Source organism: Pteropus medius, unplaced genomic scaffold (assembly GCF_902729225.1).
Source record: "Pteropus medius unplaced genomic scaffold, Ma_sr-lr_union100, whole genome shotgun sequence".
Classification (NCBI taxonomy): domain Eukaryota; kingdom Metazoa; phylum Chordata; class Mammalia; order Chiroptera; family Pteropodidae; genus Pteropus; species Pteropus medius.
In genome coordinates, this window is record NW_024349800.1 from 46600643 (window position 1) to 46626220 (window position 25578).

Here is a 25578-nt window from a genome sequence, read left to right on the forward strand (position 1 = left end):
ATATGAGATAAAACAGAAACAAAATACACATCCAGGCAATGTCAAAACCAGAGTCCCGATTCAGGTCTTCTGAGCTCTTGTCCAGTTCTCTTTCCCTTTTATGAAGCTGTGCTTACTGAGATGACGTGGAATGTTCAGTTTATCTGTACGTAGCTGTTATGATGTAAGTGAGGAGATGGTTGGTGGCCCATCTGTATTTGTGACCATAACTATGTCATAATCAATCTTGAAAGTGTATCACATACATGAAGGCAGCCTCGGGAAGTGTAAAGAACATGGGTATTGGAGCTCGGTTGCCCTGAATTCCAATCCTGAATGGAACTCTTACCAATTGGGTGACTTTGGGCAGATGACCTAACTTAGAAAGGGCAGGCACAATGACATCCCTCACATCATTTTGTACGTGATGTTTTCAATGTAATGGCTCGTCAGTTGACATGTGTTTATTCAGCCCACACAGGGTTCCAGCAAAGGTGCCCAATCCTGGCATGTTCTATTTTTCCGTCTCCATTCCCCACCCCTTTATTCCATCCTCCACTGGTCAGGTTGGATTTGGCAAATAAGAGGCCACCTTAGTCCTCAGGCCAGGCCGCAAGCCCTGGGTAATCACCTTAACTGGTGCCCCTCTGTCTTCCACCCACAGTTCTATGATGACCAGAGGAGACTGCCCCGTGAGTTCTTCTTAAAAAATGATCCCCTGAGTTTACCCAAGGCCTTCCTCACAGAGAAGGAAGTGAGTCAGGAGCTGTGGCTGGAGCCGGGGACGTATCTCATCGTGCCCTGCACGTCGGAGGCCCGCCAGGCGTCAGAGTTTGTCCTCAGAGTCTTCTCCAGGAAGCACATCTTTTAGTAAGGGCACAGGCTTCTAGCAGAAGTTGGGGCCCACTGGGGCCAGGGTGAGGAGGGTGCGGTGGGAATGGCAGAGGACAGGGTCTCTGTGGCCAATAGCGAAGAGAAATAGCGGGAGCAGGAGAGCAGGGCAGCTCTCTGCGTGGAGAACATCTTTCCCTTCCTCCTTCTGACTCTCTTTCTACTAGCGAATGAACACTCTGCTGGACATTCCAGAGAAAAAGATAGAACAGGTATGGCCCTTGTCCTCCAGAAGCTCAAGGTCCGGAAAGGAAATGGAAACATGAGCAATTATTTATGTAATACTCTGTCCAGTGGAAGAATTTATCTGCACAGGGTGTTAGAAGAGCATCGAGGAGGAGCATCTAAACCAACCTTCCACAGTCCTGGGGGACGCAGGGGTGGCTTCTGGGAGGTGGTGATTCCAAAGGGTGCATAGGGGTAGGTCAGATGAGGGGGCTCCTGTCATCAACCAGCAGGATCAGGCACTGCTAGTGTATGCAGGTGAATCAATATCTACACATCTCAGCCAAACTTATTCTTTTACCTACAGTTGTTTTGACGTGATAGCCCTTCAATGCTTGGAGTCCAGTTGTCATTTTCTTTCTTCACGTTTTGGCCCTAGATAGATTGACTTGACCTCAGGCCTCACTGCCCTGTCAGACTGCTGCGTCTTAAAGTATGAGTAGGAATATTTAGATGACGGCGGGGGAAAGTAAAGGGCATGCCGAGCAGAGGGCTTAGCGTGAGCAAAGGCATGGAGACGGGAAACAGCACCGGGCGTGTGAGGAGTTGCAAGCAGTGTGCTGTGCCACGTGGCTGGAAGCGGGAGGTGAGACGTGGGAGCTGGGCAGGCCCACGTGGTGCATCGGTAAAGGAACTTGGAAGAGTTCCTAGGGGAGGGAGAGTGGGAACTCAGGGTTCCCAGGATGATCCCTCAGAAGGAATTCTGTCTTTGTTCTCCCTCAGTGAAATTGGCAGCCATTCCAGTGTTGCCTTCTCTAAGGTAAGCAGTCAGGTAGAATTCCATGTGGCTGGGCCTGTTGAAAGACAGGATGATGGGCTTCTCCCCTCACGTTCAGGGATTGGGGGAGGAGGTCCTCAGATCCCGCAGACCCTACTCCGGGACACACATACCACATTATCAATTGTGCCCTAAGAGAACCCAGGTTCTTTTGTTTTTGCACCAAGACAACTGCCCTTCTGATCGGGTCCTTGTATTTAGGGCTCAGAGCCCCAGAAGCGTGAGTTATACCTTCACTTTCTTCTGCCTCTCTCTCCCTGGTGTTTCTTTTGCCCGTTCCTGTTTAACGGAAACAAGAATTGAAGAAACAAGGGATATGTGAATGCTGTGGTAGAAAATTTAAGACAGTGTTCAAGGTCAAATTTCCACATTTCAGGGACCTGGGGTTCATGCGACATAAGTGTGTGCGTGAGAGTCCATGTATTCAGATGAATGACTAAGTCACTCTATGTGTCTGTCCTTATAGGAAATAGAAGACCAAACTGCAGGGCAGGATGAGTTCTTCACCAAACTCTTTGAAAAGGCAAGTTGACCAGGCGTGGTAGCCAGAGGTGGGCGGAGCAGGGGACAAAGTGGAACATGTAGTTCTATGGAGTGTGTGGAATTTACACACCTGACCCTGTGTGTACGCTGTGATTTAAGGCTACCTATTCCTCAAACTCCCACTTTCTATTCAAGTCCTCAAGTTTTTTGACAAAGGAGTGGAGCTATTGTCTTCAGAAGTCTCCTGTAAATTACATATCTGTTCTTGGAAGGTGCATTAATTAATCGTAAGAGAAACCATTTTAATCTTTACTGCCTGAGAAAATGGAATATAGCAGAGCTGGGAATCAGTATTGGGAGTTGGGGAGTGGGGCACGGCAATCAGAAACCCTGGGGGTTTGGGGAAGGCCATTAAAGGAGAAAGACCCCTTGGGTGGTCTCCTGGAGAGAGAGTGGGGCTAGTTAGAGGGCCTTGGAGAGGAGGAAGGCTCTAGGCTATACACTTTGTCCCCTTGAGTTCTTTCCTTGGGCTGAGCCAGATCAGGAGGCCTGTGGGGTGAGGGAAGGGCTTCGGAGGCCACTCTGTCCCTAACCTGCAGGACACTAAATGCGTTTGGAAATAAGGGAAGAAATACACTGGAAATCTGGGGTCTGACGCCTAAGCGATGTCATTAAAACTGGAAGAGCATGAGCTCCTTGTGTTAGTAACACTCTGGATTTAATTCACAATTTGCCTGCCTTCCGGTATTCACCCCAGGTACTTAATGTAGCCAGAGACAACATATCAGAATCTTACAGGTGTTGTTTATAAAAGTTTTTCTACATACAAGGCTGTTTCCAAACATTTTCTGCTATAGTCCAGCAGAGTTTAATTGAAATCTGGTAGAAGATCACAATATATACGAAAGAGATAAAAATTATATATTATAAATATGTATCCATTTAATAAGTTCAAATTTGTGATACTTGTATGTCATAGATATGTTTTAAAGTTAAATAGTAATGTAAAGGGTTGTTTCTCATGAATTTAAAGTTGAAATCTGAAGTCTTGGCTGAGAATATGTTATTAAGCATAAAATTTAAACCACATCGTTTGCTCGGTGACGTCTGAAGCATCTCAATATGAGAGTCACTGCTTTCTTATAGTCTACTTCTTAAGAGTTCTGCCCTGCTGAGGGGTCTGGACTGGGCACTCAGTTAAAAAGTAATGTAAAAGTTCTTATGAAATTCCAGATTTAATTACATGACTAGTGACATTCCTTATGTGCAACATGATGGTATCGCTTCTTCTGCCCAGAAATGGCCTATGTGCTGTGCTGAGCAGATGTTGGAGAGGACGTTCCAGCCCCCTTTGGCTGTGGCTCCTCTGCATATAACGAGCCTCCAGTAATGATGATTTTCTCCCATCACTCTGCTTCTACTCCAGTATCCAGAAATAAATGCCGCTCAACTGCAGAAGATCCTCAACCACATGACCTGGTCAAGTGAGTATTTCAGAGTCATCCTGTAGGACTCAGGGGTCACAACTGTTCTGAACTCTGGATCAGTTTCTCTTTCCCCTGGTGGGACATGTGAATTACTGTGCGCTGGTCGCCTGAGTGCGGTGTCTTTTTTTTTTTTTTTTTGCTTAGTTTGAGTGTGTAGAGACATGGCAAAGATTTCTGCTATTTTGCTGGTTTGAGAAGGAGAGCTAAGCACTTTTTTCTTGGTGTATTAATTCCATGTGGAAGAACTGTACCCATTTCCTCAACCTGGCAAACGATGTTGATTAGCCCACTAGGGACCTCTCTGACGAACGCATATTTAAATTGATCAACCTACGAAACTCTGGAATGAGGAAGCATATCACCTAGGAGGACTGCAAATGAGTGGTGTGGATGCCTTTGGATGAAGCCTGGGATAAATGATTAGGAAAGTTTCAAGTCCATATAAAAATATTTTGTATGCGTATCTTGAGTGAGAAGAACATAGTTTCTCCAGGGAGGAAAATGTATTTCAGAAAATTAAAAAAAACAACTGAACAGTTAAAGGGTTTTTGCTACCTAAAATATGTGATTGCTTCTCCTTTGCATGAAGCCAAGACTTCAAACCCAAATAAGGTACATTCCAGGCTATTGTATAACTTAGGGCTTGGAATAACTTCCAGATGGTTTCTCCAAGCCAAGTTTGGGTATTGCAAAAGAGCCAGAAGAGGAGACTCTAGAAATTATAGAATATAAGAATCCTCCTTCTGCCTCACTCCGAAAAAAAAAAAAATACTAGGGAAGTTATCTAGAAGAGGTGGCTTATGCACACTTAATATTTTTTTAAATGGCTTGATTATGAGTATGTAGAATGGTTTTCCAAAGAATGGACAAATTGCTTTCATTTTGTCCTTAAAGAGGTTCTAGGTTGCTAGACCAGGGAATTACTGTGGGTTTTGGTGAAATATTGGGTAAAGTCTCCCATGGTTAAGTGATGAAATGTGAGTTGGAAAGTAGCAATGTGAGATGTACTCATAAGTCTTATCGCCATTCCTTAGAGTTATATGAACATAAAGCCAGAGAGGTGATTCTGTGTTGCAGATGAGAGTCTAGATGTTTAGATGAAAGTCTTTGGATTCTGCCCCTGGTTCCCTTTCACTTCTTGAACTTTTATCAGTCATTCAGAAAAAGGCCTGGAAGGTTGGCTTACCAGATGTGCAGAAGGCACAATGCTGGAAGGAATCATTAATATCATGGACAGCAGAACTGGGATTCAGAAAGTTCACTATAAGCTTTGCCCAAACCATGGAGTTCAGGATGATCACTTAAAACTGCCATTTTGTCATTGAAAAAAAAAAATTGGTGGTTGCGTGATTTCCTAATAGAAGAGACCTCATTTTTGTGGCAGTTGATGCGAAAGTTATCTGGTTAATTTAGTTGCCCTCGAGCTTAATGTGAGTTAATAGTTTTAAATTGCTGCTAAATAAGCTAATCTAGATTCAGCTAGTATTTAAGACAAGCATTTGGATTTGTGTTTTTGAAATTGGGTTCCAAGAAACATTAGAAACCTAGAGGTTTTAGTAAATGTTTCATGAAATAGTAAGAGTTAGTTTCTGTCAACTGCATTCGGGAAATTCTGCGTTAAACAAAATTTCAGTATCGGCTCCTCACTATCGTATACTAAAGTGCATGATGAATGAAGAAAAGAGTCTTTCAAATTTGTTTAAACTTAAAAACCCTATCTCTGCAGAAAATCTTCCTTGGAACATAATTTCGAAATGCACACTGAAAATTTTGCAAGCAATAGACCCACTGTACCCTTCTTGACCAAATTGCATCTGAAGGAGTGTTTTCCAGGCTCAGTACCACAGAGATACTGGCAAAGTGTAGGGTCTGGAAGAAGGTGATGAGGATTTAGAAACAATATCGGCTGGAGAAGAGCTAGAGAAACGTTGGGAGGGGCCATATGCCTGTTTATGCTTTTCTGGAGGCAGAAGTAGGACTAGTGAGTAAATTTTACAGGAGGTTTCTTTGGAATTAACATAAGAAGTTTCTCCTGAATGGAGCTATCTATCCAGGTGACAAAGTGAGCACGCATAACTGACTGACCAACCATCAAGACATCTGAGGAAAGCATCCCCTATTTTAGGTGGGAGCTTGGACAAGTTAATCTCTCATATCTCTCTCAGAGTTGGGGGTCTGTAACTCTATGATCCTGGCCCTCGCTAGGTATGAAGGGCCACGGTTTTTCCGACCCACTGTGTAAGCAAAGCCAGACTACAGTCGGGCTTCCCCACAGGGTTTCGCTGTGCTCCTTGCGTGCAGAGATCACCCACAAGCCTTCGCTCTCTTTCCACTGCTCTCGTTCTTTCCTCTCCACATAAATGATGGTTATGGGAACCCACGGCTGGCCTAGACAGCACCGTCTGGTCCTGTTCAGAAAAGGGCCATGCTGTATCATCCTGGGCCAGCCCCCATGCAGAATCTTTCTGTTCCTCTACAGGTCTGGGGCGCGCACAGCCCCTTTTCAGCCTTGACGCCTGCCAGGGGATCCTGGCCCAATTGGATGTATCCTTTTTGGTTTGTGGGAGGATGCATGCTGTTGGTTGAGTGCTTTGCCTTGAAGCCAGGCTGCCTGGGTTCGAATCCCAACCCCAGAGCTTACTAGTTGCATCATCTTGGGCAAGTCGCTTAGCCTCATAAGTCCCTCCAGGTTGCCATCTGCAGCACAGAGATGGTATTCAAGCCTAGAATACCATAGAATCGGTGTAAGAATGCAAAAGGGGTAGGCCATATAAAGTGCCTAGGACAGAACTTTCCTAGAATAAACAGTCAATATTAGCTATTAACAGCAACAGTCTTCTTTCCTGACAGCAAGGATGAGGCAATTGCAGGGTCATAGGCAGGAACAATTCTCCAGGTTTATAAGAAGCTTTAACAAGAGTTTCAGGGTCCTAAGTTTTCCATGTGGTGACCAGGCAGTGGCTAACCCCACGTACAGGTCAGGAAACCGGAGCTCAGGGAGTTCAGCAACATGCCACCAATTCAGCTTTCCTGATTCTCAGCCCTGCGATTTTCCTAGCAAACTCTCTGCCTTTCTAAGTAAGTAGATAGTTTAAAGTTTGGTTATCTATACTACAGATAGGCACATAGAATGGATAGTGTGGGGGGTTGTAAATACAAAAAAAAACCCCAAAACTAGTCTTTGTAGAAGCTTTGCAGAGGCACGGACAGTGGTGGTTGGGGGTTGGGTATACAGACATTGGAGCAGGTCCCAGCCTCGTCACCACCTGTATGAACTTGGGCAAGATCGTACTCTCCATACCCTCATTTCATCATCCATAACAGGGAGGAGTTAATCTACCTCATCTACTAGTTGAAAACATAGGTAAAGTGAATAAATCACTGTAAGAGCTCAAACAGAAGTGGCGTGTGGTGGTATTCTGACCTCTCTGATACAAGGGTATTGGGACATGGTTTACAAGGCCAACTATTAAGCTTTTAACTTTTCAAAAAAAAAAAAAATGAATTTAAGAGGCATTCTTAGCCACCTGTGCCTGATTCCTTCCATAAGCTGGTTTTAACAATAATGAAAAAAAATTGTTTTTTAATTTAAATCACATTAAACTGGCCATGTCAAAATATCTTGCTTTTTTAAATGGTAGCTGTTGTCATCACCCTCATCACCACCACTGGTAGCACTTCTCCCTGTGCTACTGCGTTTGGGTCATTCTGTCCTTTACTGGCAAGGGCAAGGGAGCCCCAGGCTGGACTGACCAGCCAGGGGGGCTAACTAGGGACATCCGGCATTAAACAGGGCTGCTCCAAAATTGCACAGTGATGTTTGGGGCCAGTTGCTGCCTCCAGAGGTATAGATGAAACTCTCCGGCCAGCTTTGACCTTAACCAGGCTATCAGCTTAATGCGTCGGGTACCGTGAGCATCCAGGAATTCAGGGACCTATGGAAACAGCTGATGCTCTACCAGGTAAGAACAAATCTTGACCACACCTCCTTGCAGGATGGCAATTCTGCAAAGTACGTAACCTACTTCTCTTCCTTACGGCCCTTTATACACGATCACTGACTCAACCTTCTCTAATCTTCCTCCAGTGAGGCCTCCTTCTTTCCTTCACAAACCCAGAAAGCCTATTGCAACAGTCTCTTGAATCTCTGAAGCTCACATCTCATCATGTCACTTCCTTACTAAAAGCCTTGAGAGACTCCCCAGGGCCTTCAGTGGAAGTCCACACTCCTTAGCATGGCATTTAAAGTCCTTCATAAATTGGCTCCTTCCTACTTTTGCAATTATTACTCAAAACTCTTCTCCTTGTCTCCTGAGTCATAAAGTTGGAAGCTCTTCAAAGGTTGGATGATGTGCTTAGATTAAGCACATTTAAATCTCCCCAGACTGTCTTCCCCCTGCAACCAAACACTCCCTTTCTCAGAAGCCTTAAGAAGAAGTGGAAGAGGTGGTCAGATCCTGGCATGGACCCTCTGCCATGTTCTTATCCTGGCAGCAGGCCCTGGAGGCGGGGCCTACACTCCAGTTGTCCTCTGTAATATTGACACTGGGGCATGGAGGGGCTCTCAGGAGGTGCTTGGAAATGCCTGGCTCCCTTAGCTTTCAGTGTGGGTTCTTCACAGGAGGTTTTCCATAAGCAAGACAGTCACGGATCAGGATGCCTGAACTGGGCCCAGCTGCAGGCTGCCATGAGGGATGCAGGTAGGCATGAGGGAAGCTGGTGTGGCATGAGGCAAAAAGACAGGGAGGGGAGGAGGGTGCATGACATTCTACTGTGCTGTTATACCCCAAGTTCAGAGACCCAAACAGATAGATCTGCAAATAACAGAAACGTATATTATTATTATCACTATGATCATTGCTCACGATTATTGAGGGTTGGCATATCCACACTCTCATTCAATCTTCAACATTACCCTGTTATAATCCCCACTTCACAGAGAAAGAAATTGAAGCTCAGAGATGTTAGGTAACCTGCCTAGGCTTTAAATCCAGGACCACCAGGCTCCAAAGCAGATGCTCTTGACCCCTGCCAGGCTGTCTCCTGCCTCGAAGGCCTGCAACCCATTTGAGAAAAAGATCCTCATGCTTGTTGCCTAAGGGGGCAGGAATGGGAGTGGAGATAAAATAAAATTAATGGACTAAATAATTAAACAATTCACAATGATGTCCATGCTATCAGGATTTAGGTCCCAGAAAGGAGGGACAATTTAAGAGGCCTCAGGGGGAGTGGAGCTGGGTATAAAGTCATCACCCGCAAAGGAGCCTGTCTTCACTGCAGGAATCGTGCTCAGTGGTGATGTCTGTCAGCTGATGCTTATCCGCTACGGTGGCCCCAACCTCCAGATGGACTTCGTCAGCTTTGTCCGCTTGATGCTGCGTGCGGAGAAGATGGAGAGTGAGCCGGTGGGAAGGAGGGAGGGCCAGGGCTTCCTCTGCACTCCCTGTGGATTGCCCACCTGTCCTCGGTTGGAGCGGCGGGGACAGCAGCCAGTGCAGAAACAGCAGGCCAGGGAGCTATAGGGAACACTGGCTACGTGCCTGTGAAATCTGGCTGCATCTGCCCAAACTAATTTATATGCTGCCCGTTCCAGAGGCAAAGGTTTAAGGTGGCTCGCTTATCATAAGTGTGGCCCCATATGGTTGCATTAGGCTGAAATTGGGTTCCCAGGTGAGGGAACATATGTGAAGAACTAATTTATAATGTTTCTAGCACACACACATACACACGGACATTAGCTGTGTTCCTTTCTGCTGCATTTTCACAGATGTCTTCCAAAACTTAACCCAAGATGGCAAAGGAATATACCTCCAGAAGCCAGAGGTAAGACTTTTTCCATGGGGTTGACACATCATCTTAGGTAGAGGGGGCCACTGTAGGTCTAGTATCTTGTGAAGGAGAAGGTTTTTGGGGGCCTTCATTCTACCGAGTTTGGGATGTCATACTGCCTTCATTACACTCATTCATTCATTCATTCATTCATCAACTAGAGCTTTACTGAGCACCAACTCTGTGTTAGGCACATACGAAAGGACTGAGAGACTGACTCAGCGTGCCCAATAGCTGTGACCTCGATAATGCCACGTGACACATCTACATAACTTCAGTGGTGATGACTTATTTAGTTCCCCAGTCACGCGATTGGGAGTCAGCGGGTCTCGGCTGGCTGGCTTGTTATCTGTGGATCAGCTGGGGTTTTGCTGGTACCTTCATTGAGGAAGCTCGGCCAGGCTTGCCCTTTTCCGGACAGTGGCAGCAGCACAGGAGAGGGAGCTTAAACATGCAGGTTCTTGGAACTCATGGACAATGTGCCTTGCAACTCATTCTGTTGTCCAAAGCAAGTCACATGGCCAAATCTTCCAATATATAGGGAACCAGCCTCCTCCTCGGCCATGAGAGGAACTTCGAAGTTACTTGCAGAGGGCATAGACACAGGAAGGGTTAAGACCTGAGCCAGCAATAAACTCGAGCAGACAGAGGGAAGCTGGTCCAGGTTGCATGTTCCACATAGGCCTTTCTGGAGGAAGTGACATTGAAATTGAAGCAGCCAGGCAGGTAGAGTAAAGAGTAAGAAAAGCCCAGGCTAGAGGGAATGGCATGCACAATCCTGGCTCGAGTATAGAGAATGAGGAAACTGGCTCAGGGTAAATCCGAAGAGATCAGGGTCAGATCAGGCAGAATGTATAGGCCAGGAATAAACCTCATTTCGAGCTGGCTTAGCCTTCCACATATGGGAAAGGATTCTAATCTAGTCTCTGTGCCCTCTTCTCGAATCTTATGCAGGGCTTTGCACATTGTAGGTGCTTAACAAATGTTTGTCGAGTGAATGAAGTGATAAGCTGAGAAGACAAATCTGTGACTGACACCAGATTGTCTTCCCTCATCATTCAAACTATGTAGGTTTACTGAGCACTCGTATGTGCCACACGTGGCGCTAGGTGGCGTTTTCTGCAAAGCCATTGGAGTCTGCAGTTAAATCATCTTTCTTTCTAAAATATGACCTCTGTTTGTGCTGCTTAGAAAGGGCCAGTAAAAGCTGGGGTTTCTTCCTCAACTCGAATATCCATTTTTGAGATATTTTTCCAATATATAGGGGCCCTCAGCATATGTCCCCCCTCATTACTTCCACATTCAACTGTGAAGGTGAGATTCCGATGGAGGGGCAATGGTTAGACTCCTCTGAGCCCATCCCTGTCTCAGATCCCCAAGCTCACCTCCAGATCCCAAGCAATCCTTCCATAGTGCAGGCTCAGAGCTGGGAGAGCAGGACACAGCCCTCAGCCTGAGCAGGCTCTAGCAATGCAAGGCGATATCATGGGAAGACACTGGACTGAGATCCGGGTCGAACCTACAGCTCTCCTTGTAACTGGCAAATCACGTTAAATCTCTGGGCCTCAGCTTCCCTGTGTGAGAAATGAGGGGGCTGGGCGAGGTGGTCCTGAAGACCCTCTCCAGCTCTGACTATCTCTGGTTCTGTGGGGAGGAGATCCTCATGGTCATCAAAGGATGTCTACAGGGAGTGGCAGCCAACTTGTTGGAGCTTCTCTCCAGGGTTTTCTCTGAGATCATTGGTAACTTACTTTACCATTATCATCTTCATTGTCACCATCGTCAGTGTTACTGTGTGGATGTAATTGGCCTGGGGAGTGGTTTCTCAGAAGTCCCCCATATGTGAGTTAGAGAGTTCATCACTCCCACATAAAGCTGTAATACAAATGGGCCCATAAATGTAAACATGTAGAATATGCTTTAATAGATTTCTGTTACCTGCTCGGTCCACACACCTGTGCACAGCTGTCATAAGCATGCCACATTGAATTCATGGGGAAAAAAAGGCATTGAGAATTGAATATAGAATCAGCCTGAACCTTGGCTATCATTATTCACAGGCACCATGGGAAGTCAAAGTAGATTATATTTCCGGTTGATTTATACTTATTACCAGATGGTGTGGTCCCCCTGGCTAAACCACCCATTAATGTCCTGTCTCCGTGGCTTCTCAGGAGTGAGTGGGAGGAGGCCCCAAATCCTGTGTCTCACTCTGGGACCTGGTGACTGAGAAATGAAGCACCCTAGACCAAATGTCAGAGGTGAGGCTGAACTGACCGTAATTTGCTTTCCGTCTAGTGGTTGATGATGACCCTGTACTCCTGAGAAGGCTGGAGCTCCATCTGCCCTCACTGAGGACTCTGTATATGGCCCAAAGGTAGCTACTGGCTGAGATCGACGGATGCTCAGCTCACTTACTGTTCTTCGGGACCATGTCTCCAGTCATCGTCTCCTCAGCTGGGGAGATATCTTTCCTATAGATCTCCCCTTTGGATGGACAGCATGCAAAAAGGGAGGGGAAGTAGCAAAGATTGCCTTGGACTTGTAAAGACCAGCTCTTCTTCCTTATGGCTACAGCCTTGTCACAAGCAGAGATGTTAGTCGACATGGTCTAAGCAATATGACTTTGGAGTTGGTGTCTTAACCTCTATACAATACTACCTCCATGGATGGTCAATTTAAATGACCTTAAACATACCAAGTGTCATTACATTTGGGGTAATAGCCTAGGTTTCAAGGCCTGAAGAGGAAATGCTATTCCACAGACTACTGTACTATCATCTGTAAATTGGCGGAGGCACAGGCTAAGTTTCAACTGTTTGGTATGGTGTGGAGGAGACATGCTGAGCTTTCAAGAACACAGAAAATAACAGAATTGGCTGGGTCCGGGTGGGATGGGGTGGCTCTGGCGTCTGAAGTCACTGGGTGGTCTTCTGCTGACAATATCTCCAGGTGATCAGATCGGGGTGGGGATGAACCTGTGGATTTAAAACACCCAATCTCAAAGGCCTCCTGTATGTGACAGGTCAGTCTGTTTACTTGATCAATGGACTATCAGATCCATTTCAAATCATTCCGGAAACCCTCTGTGTACCTACTTCGAAGAAGAACAGCAAATCCATGCTGCATCTTAGAGTTGATCAGTGGTGGCTGGTATATCTGATTTTTTGAACCCCACTTTCATTGCATCCCTACCAATCCAGAACCCAAGTGGAAAACCAGAACAAAGACCATTTCCCAAAGCCCATGCTTTTTATTCATAGCTTAGTACCTCAGAGCCATTCATTAAAAGTCTATCTTTCTTAATTTACAAACTATTCTAACAAACATGGCTACCTGGTTTCCAAGTCCTTAGCAGACTAAAGGAGAAGGCTGAATGATGGAATAAAAGTGTGCTTATTGGCGGAACTCAAGGAAATTTCACAGCCTCATAGATGGGTACTATAGGAGAAGGAGGGAGCACTTTCAAAGCTTAAGGAAGTAGAAAGCTACTTTACTTAGAGAGATCTTCATTATTCCAAATGATAAAATATAAAATGTTTTGCCATAAAGCATCAGATATATGAAGTATTACTGATTTCATAAATGATAATCATGTATGTATAGTCTTTAAAAGATTTTTTTATGTTCTTTTTTTTTTTATCAGTATCGTTATTTTTAGATTCTGTCATTGTAAATAGTCGTTTTAATTAAATAATTACTATTTTGGTCCATGAAGGCAAGTTTGGAAATTTTTGGAGCGGTGAGAAGGTGGTACCATTAGTCCATTCATGACACTTGGACTACAGTGTGATGGTTTTGCTTGATGCAGATGGGATCTATATCCAAATTAATTAAGTCTGACAGGGCCTTGCTTCTGGCTTCTTGGTCTGAACTGCCCTCCTATGTCACTCCTGTGTTACTCTCACTCCCCCACGTATCACTGTGGCGACTCAGAGGTGCCTCGTGCCCTACACACCTCCACCCCACTGACTCCCTTCAATGCTTCCCCACAGCCGAGTACTGGGGATCAGGGGCAAGCCACCTTCCCACCCAAATATAGCTTCCCCCTCTTTTGTTCTAGAGCATGGGGGACAAGTAAAGACCTGGGACAGGATAGACTGGGCAGGGGCCAGTGTGAAGTCACGCTGAAGGTCTGAGTGGTAAACATCAGTAATTCCCAGAAGCCCAACGCAGATGTTTGTCATGACCAAGTAGAAAGTGTGCATAGCAGATGTTGGTGGAGGAGTGAGGATTCAGTTCTCCGATGCTAAGACAGGTGAGGTCAGGGACTCCAGCAGTTTGGGTTGTCCATAGGTCCAGCCTGAGCAGGTAGAGCATACGGGGTAAGCCCTGTCCTCAGCGTTCAAAATCTCAGGGAAAAAATGGGGAAAGAAAAGCACAGTATCAGAAGGGCTAAAATGCCTGTCCTTTCTCTAGCTCTGTTTGTTCTTTTTTCCTTCTTTTACATTTTGTGAGAACTCAGTCACCAAAGAGAACCTTCCAGATTCTAGTTGGGGCCCGGGGCAGGGCAGTTAGCAGCTAATGGTAAACAACACTCTTCCTGCTGGTGTCATGCTGGGTTAGAGAAATGATTTTAGCCTCCAGGATTTTCAATCTGATGTTTCCCCAATGAAATGTATTTATATTCATAATGGAAAACAGGAGGAAATGTTTCATGGGTTATGGGTAGGTGAAAATGGGCCAGTTCTGCCTGGCTTTGAGGAGGAGCAAGCTGTGTGCCCAGCTCCTGGAGAGCTCTGGGAACATGGCTCTCTGGGGTCACTGGCCCCAAGTCCTGAGTTACTACCACTTTTTCAGAGTCAGAGGTCAGAGGGGATACAAAATCCAACAGGAATGAAGGCAAGGAGAGGCTGGGAAGGAACATTCTAGCCATGTGACATTGAACCTCAGTTTACTCATTTGTAAAATGGAGCCCAAAATGTCCACATCACAGGGTCATCGTGAAGATGCAATAATGCCGGGATGCCGTAGACACTCAATAAGAGAGGCTCCTCTTTCTTCCCTCAGGCAGCTAAGTTATTATTTAATTATTTTTATTTTAAAGAACATGGTTACTCACAGTGACCACTCTTACAGAACACACAAAGTTTCATACTCCATTTTTACTTTTCTTCTCTCCTCTTGGAATGTAGCAAGCCACTTCCTTGAAATGTAGCCTCAGGAGGGCTGTTCCAGTCCCCAGTGACAGGGACCCAGCACCAGAGACCCCTGAGAAATATGGCCATCTTATGTTAAAGCTTCTCTTACATTAAATAGACAAGAGCCCTGCCTTCTGCTCACCTCAAACCTCAGAAACAGCAGAAGGTTTACTCATCAGAGCCCCAGGTGGCCAACGAGGAGTTGAGGGTAAATAAAGGTGAGAACAATACTCACCTCACAGGGTGAGTATCATGAGATAACATCGGATTGATCCTAGCATTTGGCAGTGTCCTTAAAAAAATATGAGTTCAACCTGATTTCTCTGGAGGAGGAAAGGCACCCTCCTTCCCTCATTTGTGGCATGTGCTAAGGCCATACCACCAGTAGATGGTGCTCTATCTCTACAGAAGGGCTTCCTCATGGCTGTGGGACTGCAGATGACAGTTTGGGCTCCAAGTCTGGGAAGGTGACAGCTTAGTGTCCTGCCAGCCTGACTCAGCTCACAGGACAAACTTCAGCCCCATGAGGACTCGCTTTCCTTGCCTTGCCTCTTTTTTTCTGCTTAGTTTTTAATGGATGCATTTTTCTTTATTTCGCATAGTGTATTTGTTTCTGAAAAAAGCAAACTATGTTTTTAAGCCCCTTAATACATCTCCTTGAGGGATATGTCTGCATGCAGCCCACTAACCCTTGTATCCCAGTGCCTAGCTTAGTGACTAGCTCAAGTTTGGGATTTATTGAGTGAACGAATGATTTTTGAAGTGATTCACATGAATCCTGTCATTTAAAAAGTCAGTATCTATTGGAGTTGCTGACAATATTAACATATGATGTTTGCTTTCAGAGACATATGTCTTTCCTTTAAAAGGATCCTTCTGACGTTGAATAAGGTAGTTTTGCTCAGTGCCATGCCCTTATCGAGGGGGCAGTTCAAAACATCACTGAAAAGTTCACCAGATCTGAAGACGTGTTTCATATCTTGACATTCCAAGGACTTGGGCATCATTTCTCTTATGCATTCAGAACTTCTCCTCCCAGAAAGATTAACCAGTTGGGTCAAGTTCCAGAGCCTTTTGCTTTCAGGTTGTGACAGTGAAAGCTCTGAGAACAGTGGGAGGTGGCTCGTCCTGGGCCAGGTCCAGACCCAGGTGAGGGCTAGTCATCAAGCCCTTCTCTCTGTCCTCAGCATCAGCTTGCACAGCTACTTCTGTTTGCAGAAGAAAATGAGGCCAGCAGTCCTGCAGCCCAACACAAGCGGGGGTGGGGGAGGAGCATGCCTTGCCTTGTCAGGGAGTCTAGGTGTTTTCACTTCTCCTGGAAAGCTCTTCATGGGGCCTTAGATGAATTCCCCAACTTCTCAATTCAACTGTTTAATTCAACTTCTCAATTCAACCGTGTGCATTTGGAAGAGACTGGACTGGAGAACTTCTAAATCTGCCTCCGGCTAGAGATAACAAATTTGCCAAGAGCACAGGTTGGCCTTTACAAAAGGTGCCTGCTGGAGTCCAGCTCCAACACTTACAGGTGCAGGTCACCTTGGGTGAATGGCCGATGTTTGCGTCTGTGGTCCAGAGGACATGATGTAGATCACGTGTGATCACATACGCAAGCTGCTTAGCACAGAGCCAGTCCTCTGCTCTGGCTTGCTGTTGCCTTTGAGGACCATGCTGACCCACGGGAGAGCCCACCTCCACTCTGCAATGGCCTGGGACTCCATCGGGGTGGAAGCTGAGTGTTTTCTGAATCAGAGCAAACCAGAGGCCACAAGCCTCTGACACCTGAAAACCAAGCTTGGAAAACATCTATTCGAGGGCTTTGGTACAAAGGGTTCATTCCCCAGACTCATTTTCTTTTTGGCTAAATAAAATGATCCAAGTGATTGTTATCTTTGCTTTGACTTCCCATTGGCCCCACATTAAGTCTCCCCCTGGAGGCAGCTTTCCTACGCTTGACCCCTTCATTCATCCACAGTAACTTCAGGAGGCAGCCCTCCTGAGGCCGCACAGCCCCACGCAGTAGCACGTGCTCAGCAGAGCCCGGGGACCAGGCTGTGGGCCCCTGGACCACCCCTTCCACTTTGGGACCTCGACAGGTATTGCGCACACTCGGAGAAGTGGGCCTGGTCCAGGCTGGCCTGCGTGCTGACCCTTACTCCCATTTTGTGTGGTTGGGGGTTCCCTGGGTGCAGTTCGGACGGCTGACTCACACAGAACATTCTTTCCCTGGTCTTTGGTTTCCTCGAGGAGGAAGAAACAAGAGATTGTTAGAGTGCCGTTGGGGTTAATGCTGACAGGACCGTGGTGTTCTCAGGGTGCAGACACTCCACCCCTCAAACTGCTGCTTCCTCTGGTGAGGGGCAGGATGAGCTGCAGGGAGGACTCCTGTGGGCTCCAGTAGGTGGCCTTCATGCAGTTAGGTTTGCAGGCATTGCCTAGAAATGGTCCCATGAGATTGCTGTTCCAGTCTGCTCATCACTGCATGTCCTTTCTCTGCAAATCGTGTGTGTGTGCCCCGATACTCAGCCCTCCACAGTGATGGCTTCTTTAGATCAGGCTGTGCCAGGCTGTGAGGCAAGGCCTACATTCTGCAAGTTCAGCTGTGAGAGTTGGTCTCAAAGGCAGTGAACATGACCTAGGGGCGGACTGGTGAAATGGGAGGCACACTTGACCAGAAGCCAGATGTCTTGGGTTTATCCTCTGCCGCCAACTGGGTGTGTGATTGTGTGGCCTTAGGAAAGTCATTTAACCCCTCTGAGTGTTAGTGTACTCATCTTCTGAATTGGGATGGCAACTCCCGCCTCCTAGGATGGTGGGGACGATTAAATAAGATTGTGAATGTGAAAGAGCTTTGCAAATTGTAAAGTCAAGTTCACAGTTGGAGGTTACTGTTCTAGTAACAGTTCTGAGGTCATGTGCATTTGCTGGATTATTTGGGAATATATGATTTTGCTCAGAAAATAAGAGAAATAAATGAGGAGAGATAAAACTAAGTGTGGAAGCAAATGGCTTACAAGACGTGTGAGACAGAGAAACTGAACCATGTGTGTTAACAAAGATAGGAAGGGATGAAGGAGCTCAATACACACTGAATATTCATGATTCACACTAAATATACATGAGGCGCATGAAGCATCAAGTAGTCAGGATACATCAGACACACATGAGCCCTGTGAGGCACTCAGTCTTCAATCAGCAGTCCATCGGGGATGCCCATCCTAGTCCCTAGAAACGCAGATCAACAGCCATGGTTTTCAGCTGACTAACTGGTAAGTTACAGCTGTGACCAGCCATCCCCGACCTCATGCCCCTCTGTGTGGTTGGGCTGTAGCACCTTCTGCCTTGGGCTCCTTGCTCTAGCTCCTGCTCTGGTGCTTGTGACCACACCATCAGCAGGAAGGGCTGATGTGACGCAGGGGCAGGGCACGCCAGCACTGCATACCCAAGATTCAGCTGTGCGGTGCTTCCACCCCCTTCCACAACATTCTAAGCTACCCCGTCTCTCTCCCTGCTTTCCCTGTGGTTTAAATTGATTTAATCAACCATGTGATCTGAGTCTCTTGCTTTGATCTGTGAGCTCTTCTGTTTGGGGGCTGGAATAACTCTGCTAGTGGATGTGGAGGTTGCCACTGTAGCAAGGTAATTTCCCCCAGGACCCCTGGGGCCAGAGCACGGGAGGTGGGGCTGGGACAGGAGGACTGTGTGCGTCAAACCATTAACTTGGATACTGAGATGTGGGTGCTGTGTTTACATGTGTGGTGGGCAGAGGGTGCCCCTCGGGACCCCCTCCCCACCAGCCCTCTGCAGGTGGACCAGCTCCCACGCAGAGCACTGAGCAACGGGCTGTGTGCGCTGCTCAACCGCAGGAGGCAGAGGGCAGAGCTGAGCTGAGCATGGGCGCTCATTCCCAAATTAGGTAAATCTCACAACCTGTAAGACAAGGAAGAAACCCAGCCTGAGAACAGGATTCTCAGGTGCTTACAGCCCTCACATTCCACAGTTGAGATGTTGTCCAATCCCCCCTGTCCCCATCTGTACCCTTAGTCCACCTGGCCAAGGACAGTCTCTGTGGAGCCAATTCCCAGGATTTCTAGTCATTCCTTGGATATGCTCAGCACCTCTCCTAATGCCTTTGCAACTTTGCACATCATAGATTAGAGGGAATCAGATGCTTTTTTAGACAAATGAAGCATGTGGGAAGTCTCCTGATTAAGAGGCAGTGGGAGGCTGGAGAAGCAGGCTAGTCTCTGGCCAGGCCTCCAAGGGGCTGTCCCCTGAAGGGACCTTCACTGAGAAGCCTCAGCTGGTCAGAAATTGCCAGGCCAGGGCACCCAGAGCTGACCAGTCTCTGGGAAACTAGGTCCCCACCAGTCATGCTCATATACTCGTCATGTGTCCTAGGAATTCAATCCATCAGTTGTCAGTGAAGGATGCCTCGTTAGTGTGACCAGATGCTAGGTATGCCCTCTGAGAAGGCCATGTCTGGGCACCTAGAAAAGCAAACAAATCATTAGACAGCTAAGCAGACTTAAAGCCCAGGGAGTGAGACGGTCCTGAGCCGCTGCGGCACAGGCTTTTCTAGTGATTAAATATTTGTGCTGCCAGATGTGCGCTCCCTTTGTCCCCGTGGATGGCCCTCCCAACGGTGGTGAGCTCTGCTTCCTGACTGAGCCGTGATCAGCTGTCAGTTACTTTTCATCCATCTGCTCGTACTTGTATGACATCCATCACCTTCTTCGTTTGAACACATGGAGCTTCTAAGGCAGGCCACGCTGTCCAAGTTTACAGATCATTTTATGTCGATTGCATTTCTGAGTGGCTGCTTCTCTGAGTGTGCCAGAAGGGTCCTTCATTCACCAGTTAGGGGGTCTCCCAGTCACTCCCACAGCCCAATTTACTGCTGGGAAGATTTCCCTTTAGTCATTTAATTCCCATCAGGAGTGTGGGTTCGCATTAGGCCTGATCAAAGAGACTTTCTGTGATTTTCCCGGCCATTAGAGTACCACATGTGTTGGTTTATTTAACTAATAGCTGCTGCCTTTAATGTTGCTAGGAGCTCATGGGAGCTTATATAAATATCTTTTAAGCCAGAAACAATAGAAAGTGTGCAGGGGCCTTAGGCAGAGCCAACCTTTGAGTTTAAGACTGGGATTTTGAAACTGAAATCTTTTCCTCACCTTACAAATTTTTTTTTTTTTAAGAAAGCAAACAATTTACTGTTTTTAGGTATTTAAAAGTGAATTTTTAGAAGAAACAAAGGCTTTAAAGATAAAAGCCAGGTCTTTATCTTCAACTGTGAATCCTCTCCTTGAAACCACATCTATGAAGTTTCATTGGGGGTTATTTATTTGTCCCCTGTAGCTGGCTCTCTTCATTGTTTGAAAGAGTTCTCACTTTAAAGCCCATTCCTGAGGAAAACATTCTTTAAAGGAGCCAGTTTGCTTCAAAGCTGAGGATCTTAATTGTTTACTTGGTTTAAAAGAGTTAACTGTAGGAAAAAAAAATGATGTAGATGACAGAGGCTCTATTCATCCTTCTGGCGACCAAATCAAAGTTGTGATAGTAATAAGGAGCAGCAGCAAGGAAAAATCATCTCCTGGGATCCAGATGAACAAGCCATACAGTGAAGGAGAAATCCAAGAAAGCACCCTGCAATGGCAGAAGGTAGGACGGGGTGAGGACGTGGAGCTGCCGGTCCAGTCCTGAGCAGCTGAGTGAGATGGAGGCTCTGGCAGCGGCAGATGACTCTTAAAGGGGCCGCACCCACGAGCAGATTTTTGAAGTGACGGATCTGCTTGCTCTGAGCACCAGTGCCATTTGGCTGGGCATGGGGCACCAGGGACTTACAGGGAGACATTGTTAGAGTAAGGGCTGAGGTGAGACTTGCTCTGTACAGAAATGCTGGCGGTATCCATTGTTCCCTGTTCAACCCTTCCCTGTCCCAGGGCGTGGACACAGCGCAGCCAAAGCTGTGATGTCATCAAACTGGATAACAGAGGTCGCTCTGCCCAGAGGATTCCCTGAAACTCCACCTCCTCCAACTCGCGGCCCCACCCAAGCCACATCCAGGTATATCCTCAGCAAGTCAGGTGCTCCTTGCTGAGCAGCACCTAGACTCACACTGGAGGCAGCTGGCCTTGGTTTCTTTGTGGCCTTTTGAGGCAACTATAAGCACAGCATTTGTGGATTGCTTGCTGAATCTTAATAGGTGGCCCTCGAGGGGTAGAGGCTTGGGCTAAGTTTGGCCTGCAGCTGAACCCCTCTCAGGACTGTGCCACTGGACAGACGCTCACTTCACAAATCCACACTAGTAAGACCGGGAGACTTAGGAGCTTTGCTTAGTACACAGAAATAGACATGGAAAGGCAGCCAAAATGGGAAGACAAAGAAGCAGAAACCATATGAGAGAACAGAACAGAGATCCAGATATAATGGAGTCGAGTAATCTAACAGATGCAGAGTTCAAAACACTGATTATAAAGATGCTCAATGAACTTTTAGGAAGTGTAGACAAATTCAGTAAGAACTTCAACAAAGAGATAAAAAACAAAAATGAAAATGGAAATTATAAAAGGGAACCAGTCTGAAATGAAGAACACATTATCTGAGATGAAAAGTATATTACATGGAATAAACAAAGTGAATAAAGAAGAGGATCAAATGCCCTGTCTAGAGGACAGGAAAGCCAAGGACACTCAATCAGAATGGCAAAAAAAAGATTCCAAGACTATAAAAATAATTTAAGGAGCACATGAGACACTATTAAGCATCCAAATGTCAGCGTAACTGAAGAAAATCAAGATGTCGAACAGCTGTATGAAGAAATAATGATGGAAAACTTCCTTAACCTGGTGAAGGAAATGGACATAAAACCCCAGGAAGCTCAGAGAATTCCAAAAATTAGGGCTCCAAAGAGGCCTACACCAAGACACATCATAATGAAAATGCCAAAGTTTAAATATAAAGAAAAAATATTAAAAGCAGCAAGAGAAAAACAATTACACATAAAGGAACACCCATAAGATTGGCAGCTGATTTCTCAAAATAAACTATGCAGGACAGAAGGGCTTGGCACAAAATATTCAACATGATGAAGACCCAGGATCTACAACCAAGAATAATTTATCCAGCAAAGCTATCATTTAGAGTCGAAGGACTAATAAAGAGCTTCCAAAACAAAAATAAGCTACAGGAATTTATTACCGCCAAGGCAGTTATTACAGGAAATATTGGAGGGACTTCTTTACGAGGAAAAAAAACCACGTATCAAAAACAGGAATAAAGAATGGTAACAACTACATTCCTATCAATAAATACCTTAAATGGAAAAGAATTAAGTGTTCTAACCAAAAGATAGAATGGCTGAAAGGATAAGAAAATAGGACCCCTACATATTAAAAGGAAGGGGATGGAAAAAGATATTGCTTTGATGGACCTAGAAGGTATTTAGTCAGAGAAAGATAAATACTATATGATTTCACTTATATGCGGAATCTAAGAAATAAAAAGAACAAACTAATCAAAAACACTCACAAATATAGTGAATAATTTGGTGTCGGACAGAGAGGATGGGGGTTTGGGGGGCTGGGAGAATGGGGTGAAGGGTTAAATAAGTACAAATTAGTAGGTGATGGATAGTCATGGTGATGGGGAGACAGCATAGGAAATACAGTTAGCATTAATATATTGGCTAGGTGGAGGGTCAGGGGAGGGAGGGTGCAATTGGGGGGACCATTTTATGAACTATGTAGATGTCTAACCAATGTGCTGTATAAACTAAAATTTGAACTGGGTGAACTAAATATAGTATTTTTCCCCTCATAGTAGAGGAAGGGCAGGATAGAGAAGGGAAGGGCAGGCTTGCAAAGAGGATCAGAACAGCTATGGAAAAATAAAGGAGTAATACTTTCTCTGCACAGCAGTTGTAATATCAGTAACTTTGCAGCCTGATCACAGAACACCGGGAGCTTTATAGCAGGAGCGATCTGCACTTCACTCATGTGTACACTTATTCTATGGGTGTTGATTGAGCACCTACCCATGCCAAGAACTGTACTAGGCTGGGTATTCAGAGGTGAATGAACCTTGTCTGGTGCTCTATGGTTCACAGTTTAGTTAAAGAGACTCAAATATTCAGGGAATCCAAATCGGTGTGGTGTTGTAATGAGGGGTAAGTGTATGGGGCTGTGCAAGTCCAAGAAGCGTCTATAACGCAAGCTCAGGAAGGTTTTCCAGGCAGAGGTGACCTCTATTCACCATGCTCCAGACACACTGGTCTCTTCGAAGTTGCAGATTGCTCCCCACTCCAGGGTATTTCACTCTCTGTTCCCTCAGGACCAAATGCTTTTCCTTCTCCTTTGACCATCTACTCCCATACATCTTCAGGTCTTGACATAAACACCACTTTCTCAGAGAGGTTTTCCCTGACCTCACTGCCCCCAAATCTAAGTGGTGATTCCTGTTATTTTTCTTTCTTCCTACCCTATTCCTTGCCTTTATAACACAAATATATTTATATCTATGTGAATCTTTAAATAACTAGTTTTTCCCACTATCATGTAAGCTTCTCAAGGTAGATTTTCTTTTACTGTGTATATAATAGTGTCTGCCACACATAGGACATGCAATAAATACTGGTGAGACACTAGTATTTGAATGAAATTATCCAACAAAGTCAAATGAAGAAAGTCAATTCAAAATTCCTCTGAATCTCAGTTTCTCCATCAGCAAAATGGGATTTATGTATCTACTTCATAGGATTTCTCTAGTATGGTTGGCTGAGCAATGTCCCCTAAGAGATTTTAATGTTCTAATCTCTGGAACCTATAAATATGTTACCTTAAATGGCAAAAGAGACTTTGCAGATGTGATTAAATTAAGGATCGTGTGATAGGGAGAGTATCCTGGATTATGCAGTGGATCAGATGTAATCATAGGGATCTTATAAGAGGGAGGCAGGATATCAGAGGGACATGCAGACAGAGACTTGAAGAAGTTATGTAGCTAGCCTTAAAGATAGGGGAAGGGGCCACTGGCCCAAGACAGCAAGTTGGAAGAGACAAGAAGCAGATTCTCCCCTGCAGCCACTAGAAGGAATCACCCCTTGCTGACACCTTCTTTTAGCCCTGAAAGGCTCATTTCGGATTTCTGACTTCCAGAACTTAAGAGAAAAAATGGTGCTATCTTAAGCCTCTAATTTTGTAGTAATTTGTTATAGCAGCAATAGGAAAACTAATACATGTAGAGTTCAAATAAGATAATGTGTGGGAAGACTCTTGGAAAAACACATCAGGAATCCTTATTAGTTCATGACAGTTTACCTCTTGTTTATTCCATTTCTATGTAGTGCTGTGTAAGTTCCAGCTATCATAATGAGGAGAGATGCTTGAATAATAGCCCTGAGCCCCAAGGAAGGGTATTTTTTTCATGGTTTGTAATTGCCCTAGAGCTTGAAAATTTTCCAGGTCTTATAGTTCTTAATTATACTCTCATGTATATGCATCAGTTATCCACATGCTCCTACCTAGCTTGTTACAGCAAAGATATTAAAATACATATATTTGGAACCATTTCCTCTGCATGCATCTCCCTCTGAAAATATCCTATGAAACAGTTCACCTCCACTGAAATAATCTGCTCCATTAGGGGCATGCTTGCCAATCTTCTTCTTCATGACAGAATTAAACCCCTGCTATCATCTGCTGTGGTCTCTGAGTTTGCTTATTTTACCTGATGATTCTCTCCTCATTAACTCCTAGTGGCTTAATTGCAGATTCTGTTCTCTGGTTTTGGATCTGCTTTGCTGGGTATGGCCTGCAATCCAGAAAGAAGTGCCTGACTTGGGAGGTTATATTTAGATGGCAGTGGAAGCAGAAGACAGGGTGTTGATATTTTGGCTTGCTGTTTCTCTCTGTTAGAAATGTCTCTGCAGAGTCTCTCTTCTGGCCCATGAATTTCCACTGAGTCTTAGTGCTAGAGAGGCAGTTTTTATCTGCAAATCAAGACTTGGCCAAGTGATAGCATGTAAATTCCCCAGGCGGCCCTTCGATGATGGTCAGTCCCACCTGTCACAGATGATCAATATGCAATCAATTTTCCTCTTCCCTGATCCCCTCTCTTCCCTCTATTTCTTCTCTTCCTGACTGCTCCCCCTATCTTAGAGAATGATGTCCATAGGAACTAAGCCTGCTTGTTTCTGTTGAGAAAGTCGCAGTAGATCTTCATGGGACATTTTCATCAAGTGGACCAATGTCATTCTGCTGGTGAGCTTAAAGGTGGTGATCTGCTTCCATTTTTTACTGTTAGACTGAACTTAAAAATTTTTTCTTTTGTGAAAGTGTTGATGTCACCTTTGGAACCTCCATTTTATAGCATCTGAGTTTTTATCATTAGGTAAATCCCTTAATCTCTCTGCATCTCAGTTCCCTTATCTATAAAGAGGAGATAAAAATATAAACATGGCAGTGTCATTGGGAGAATTAAATGAATTGATGTGTAAAATGCTTGATACATTGCATTTTACAGTCACTTGGAAAATATTGTTCTCTCCTCTGCCCCCTCACTCCGTTTTTGCACTGGGGTAGCCCACACATCACCTGCTGAATTTGTTTTAAAAGAAGATTCTTGGGTCTTAGTCCAGAGAAACCTGGAGATCTGCTTGTTGGGCAAGCTGCCCAGGTGGCATTGATGCAGGTGGTCTTCTGACTCTACTGTTAGGGACTGCTCCTGGGCTGTAAAGATGGTGAGCTTGGCAACAGCATCTTAAGGG

The 25578-nt window shown here is 45.4% G+C and overlaps 1 protein-coding gene across 1 annotated transcript in view; it reads left to right on the forward strand.

Moving 5' to 3' along the window:
• Positions 1-12054, forward strand: part of CAPN14 (calpain 14) — a 25641-nt gene extending 13587 nt beyond the window's left edge. The window contains exons 9-18 of the mRNA XM_039888127.1: positions 644-849; positions 1819-1855; positions 2340-2396; positions 3783-3840; positions 6323-6387; positions 7737-7805; positions 8465-8543; positions 9124-9240; positions 9611-9666; positions 11971-12054. Coding sequence (XP_039744061.1) covers positions 644-849; positions 1819-1855; positions 2340-2396; positions 3783-3840; positions 6323-6387; positions 7737-7805; positions 8465-8543; positions 9124-9240; positions 9611-9666; positions 11971-11997 — 771 coding nt within the window. The 3' untranslated portion in view covers positions 11998-12054. The remainder of the gene's footprint in view (positions 1-643; positions 850-1818; positions 1856-2339; positions 2397-3782; positions 3841-6322; positions 6388-7736; positions 7806-8464; positions 8544-9123; positions 9241-9610; positions 9667-11970) is intronic.
• The last annotated feature ends 13524 nt before the right edge of the window (positions 12055-25578 follow it).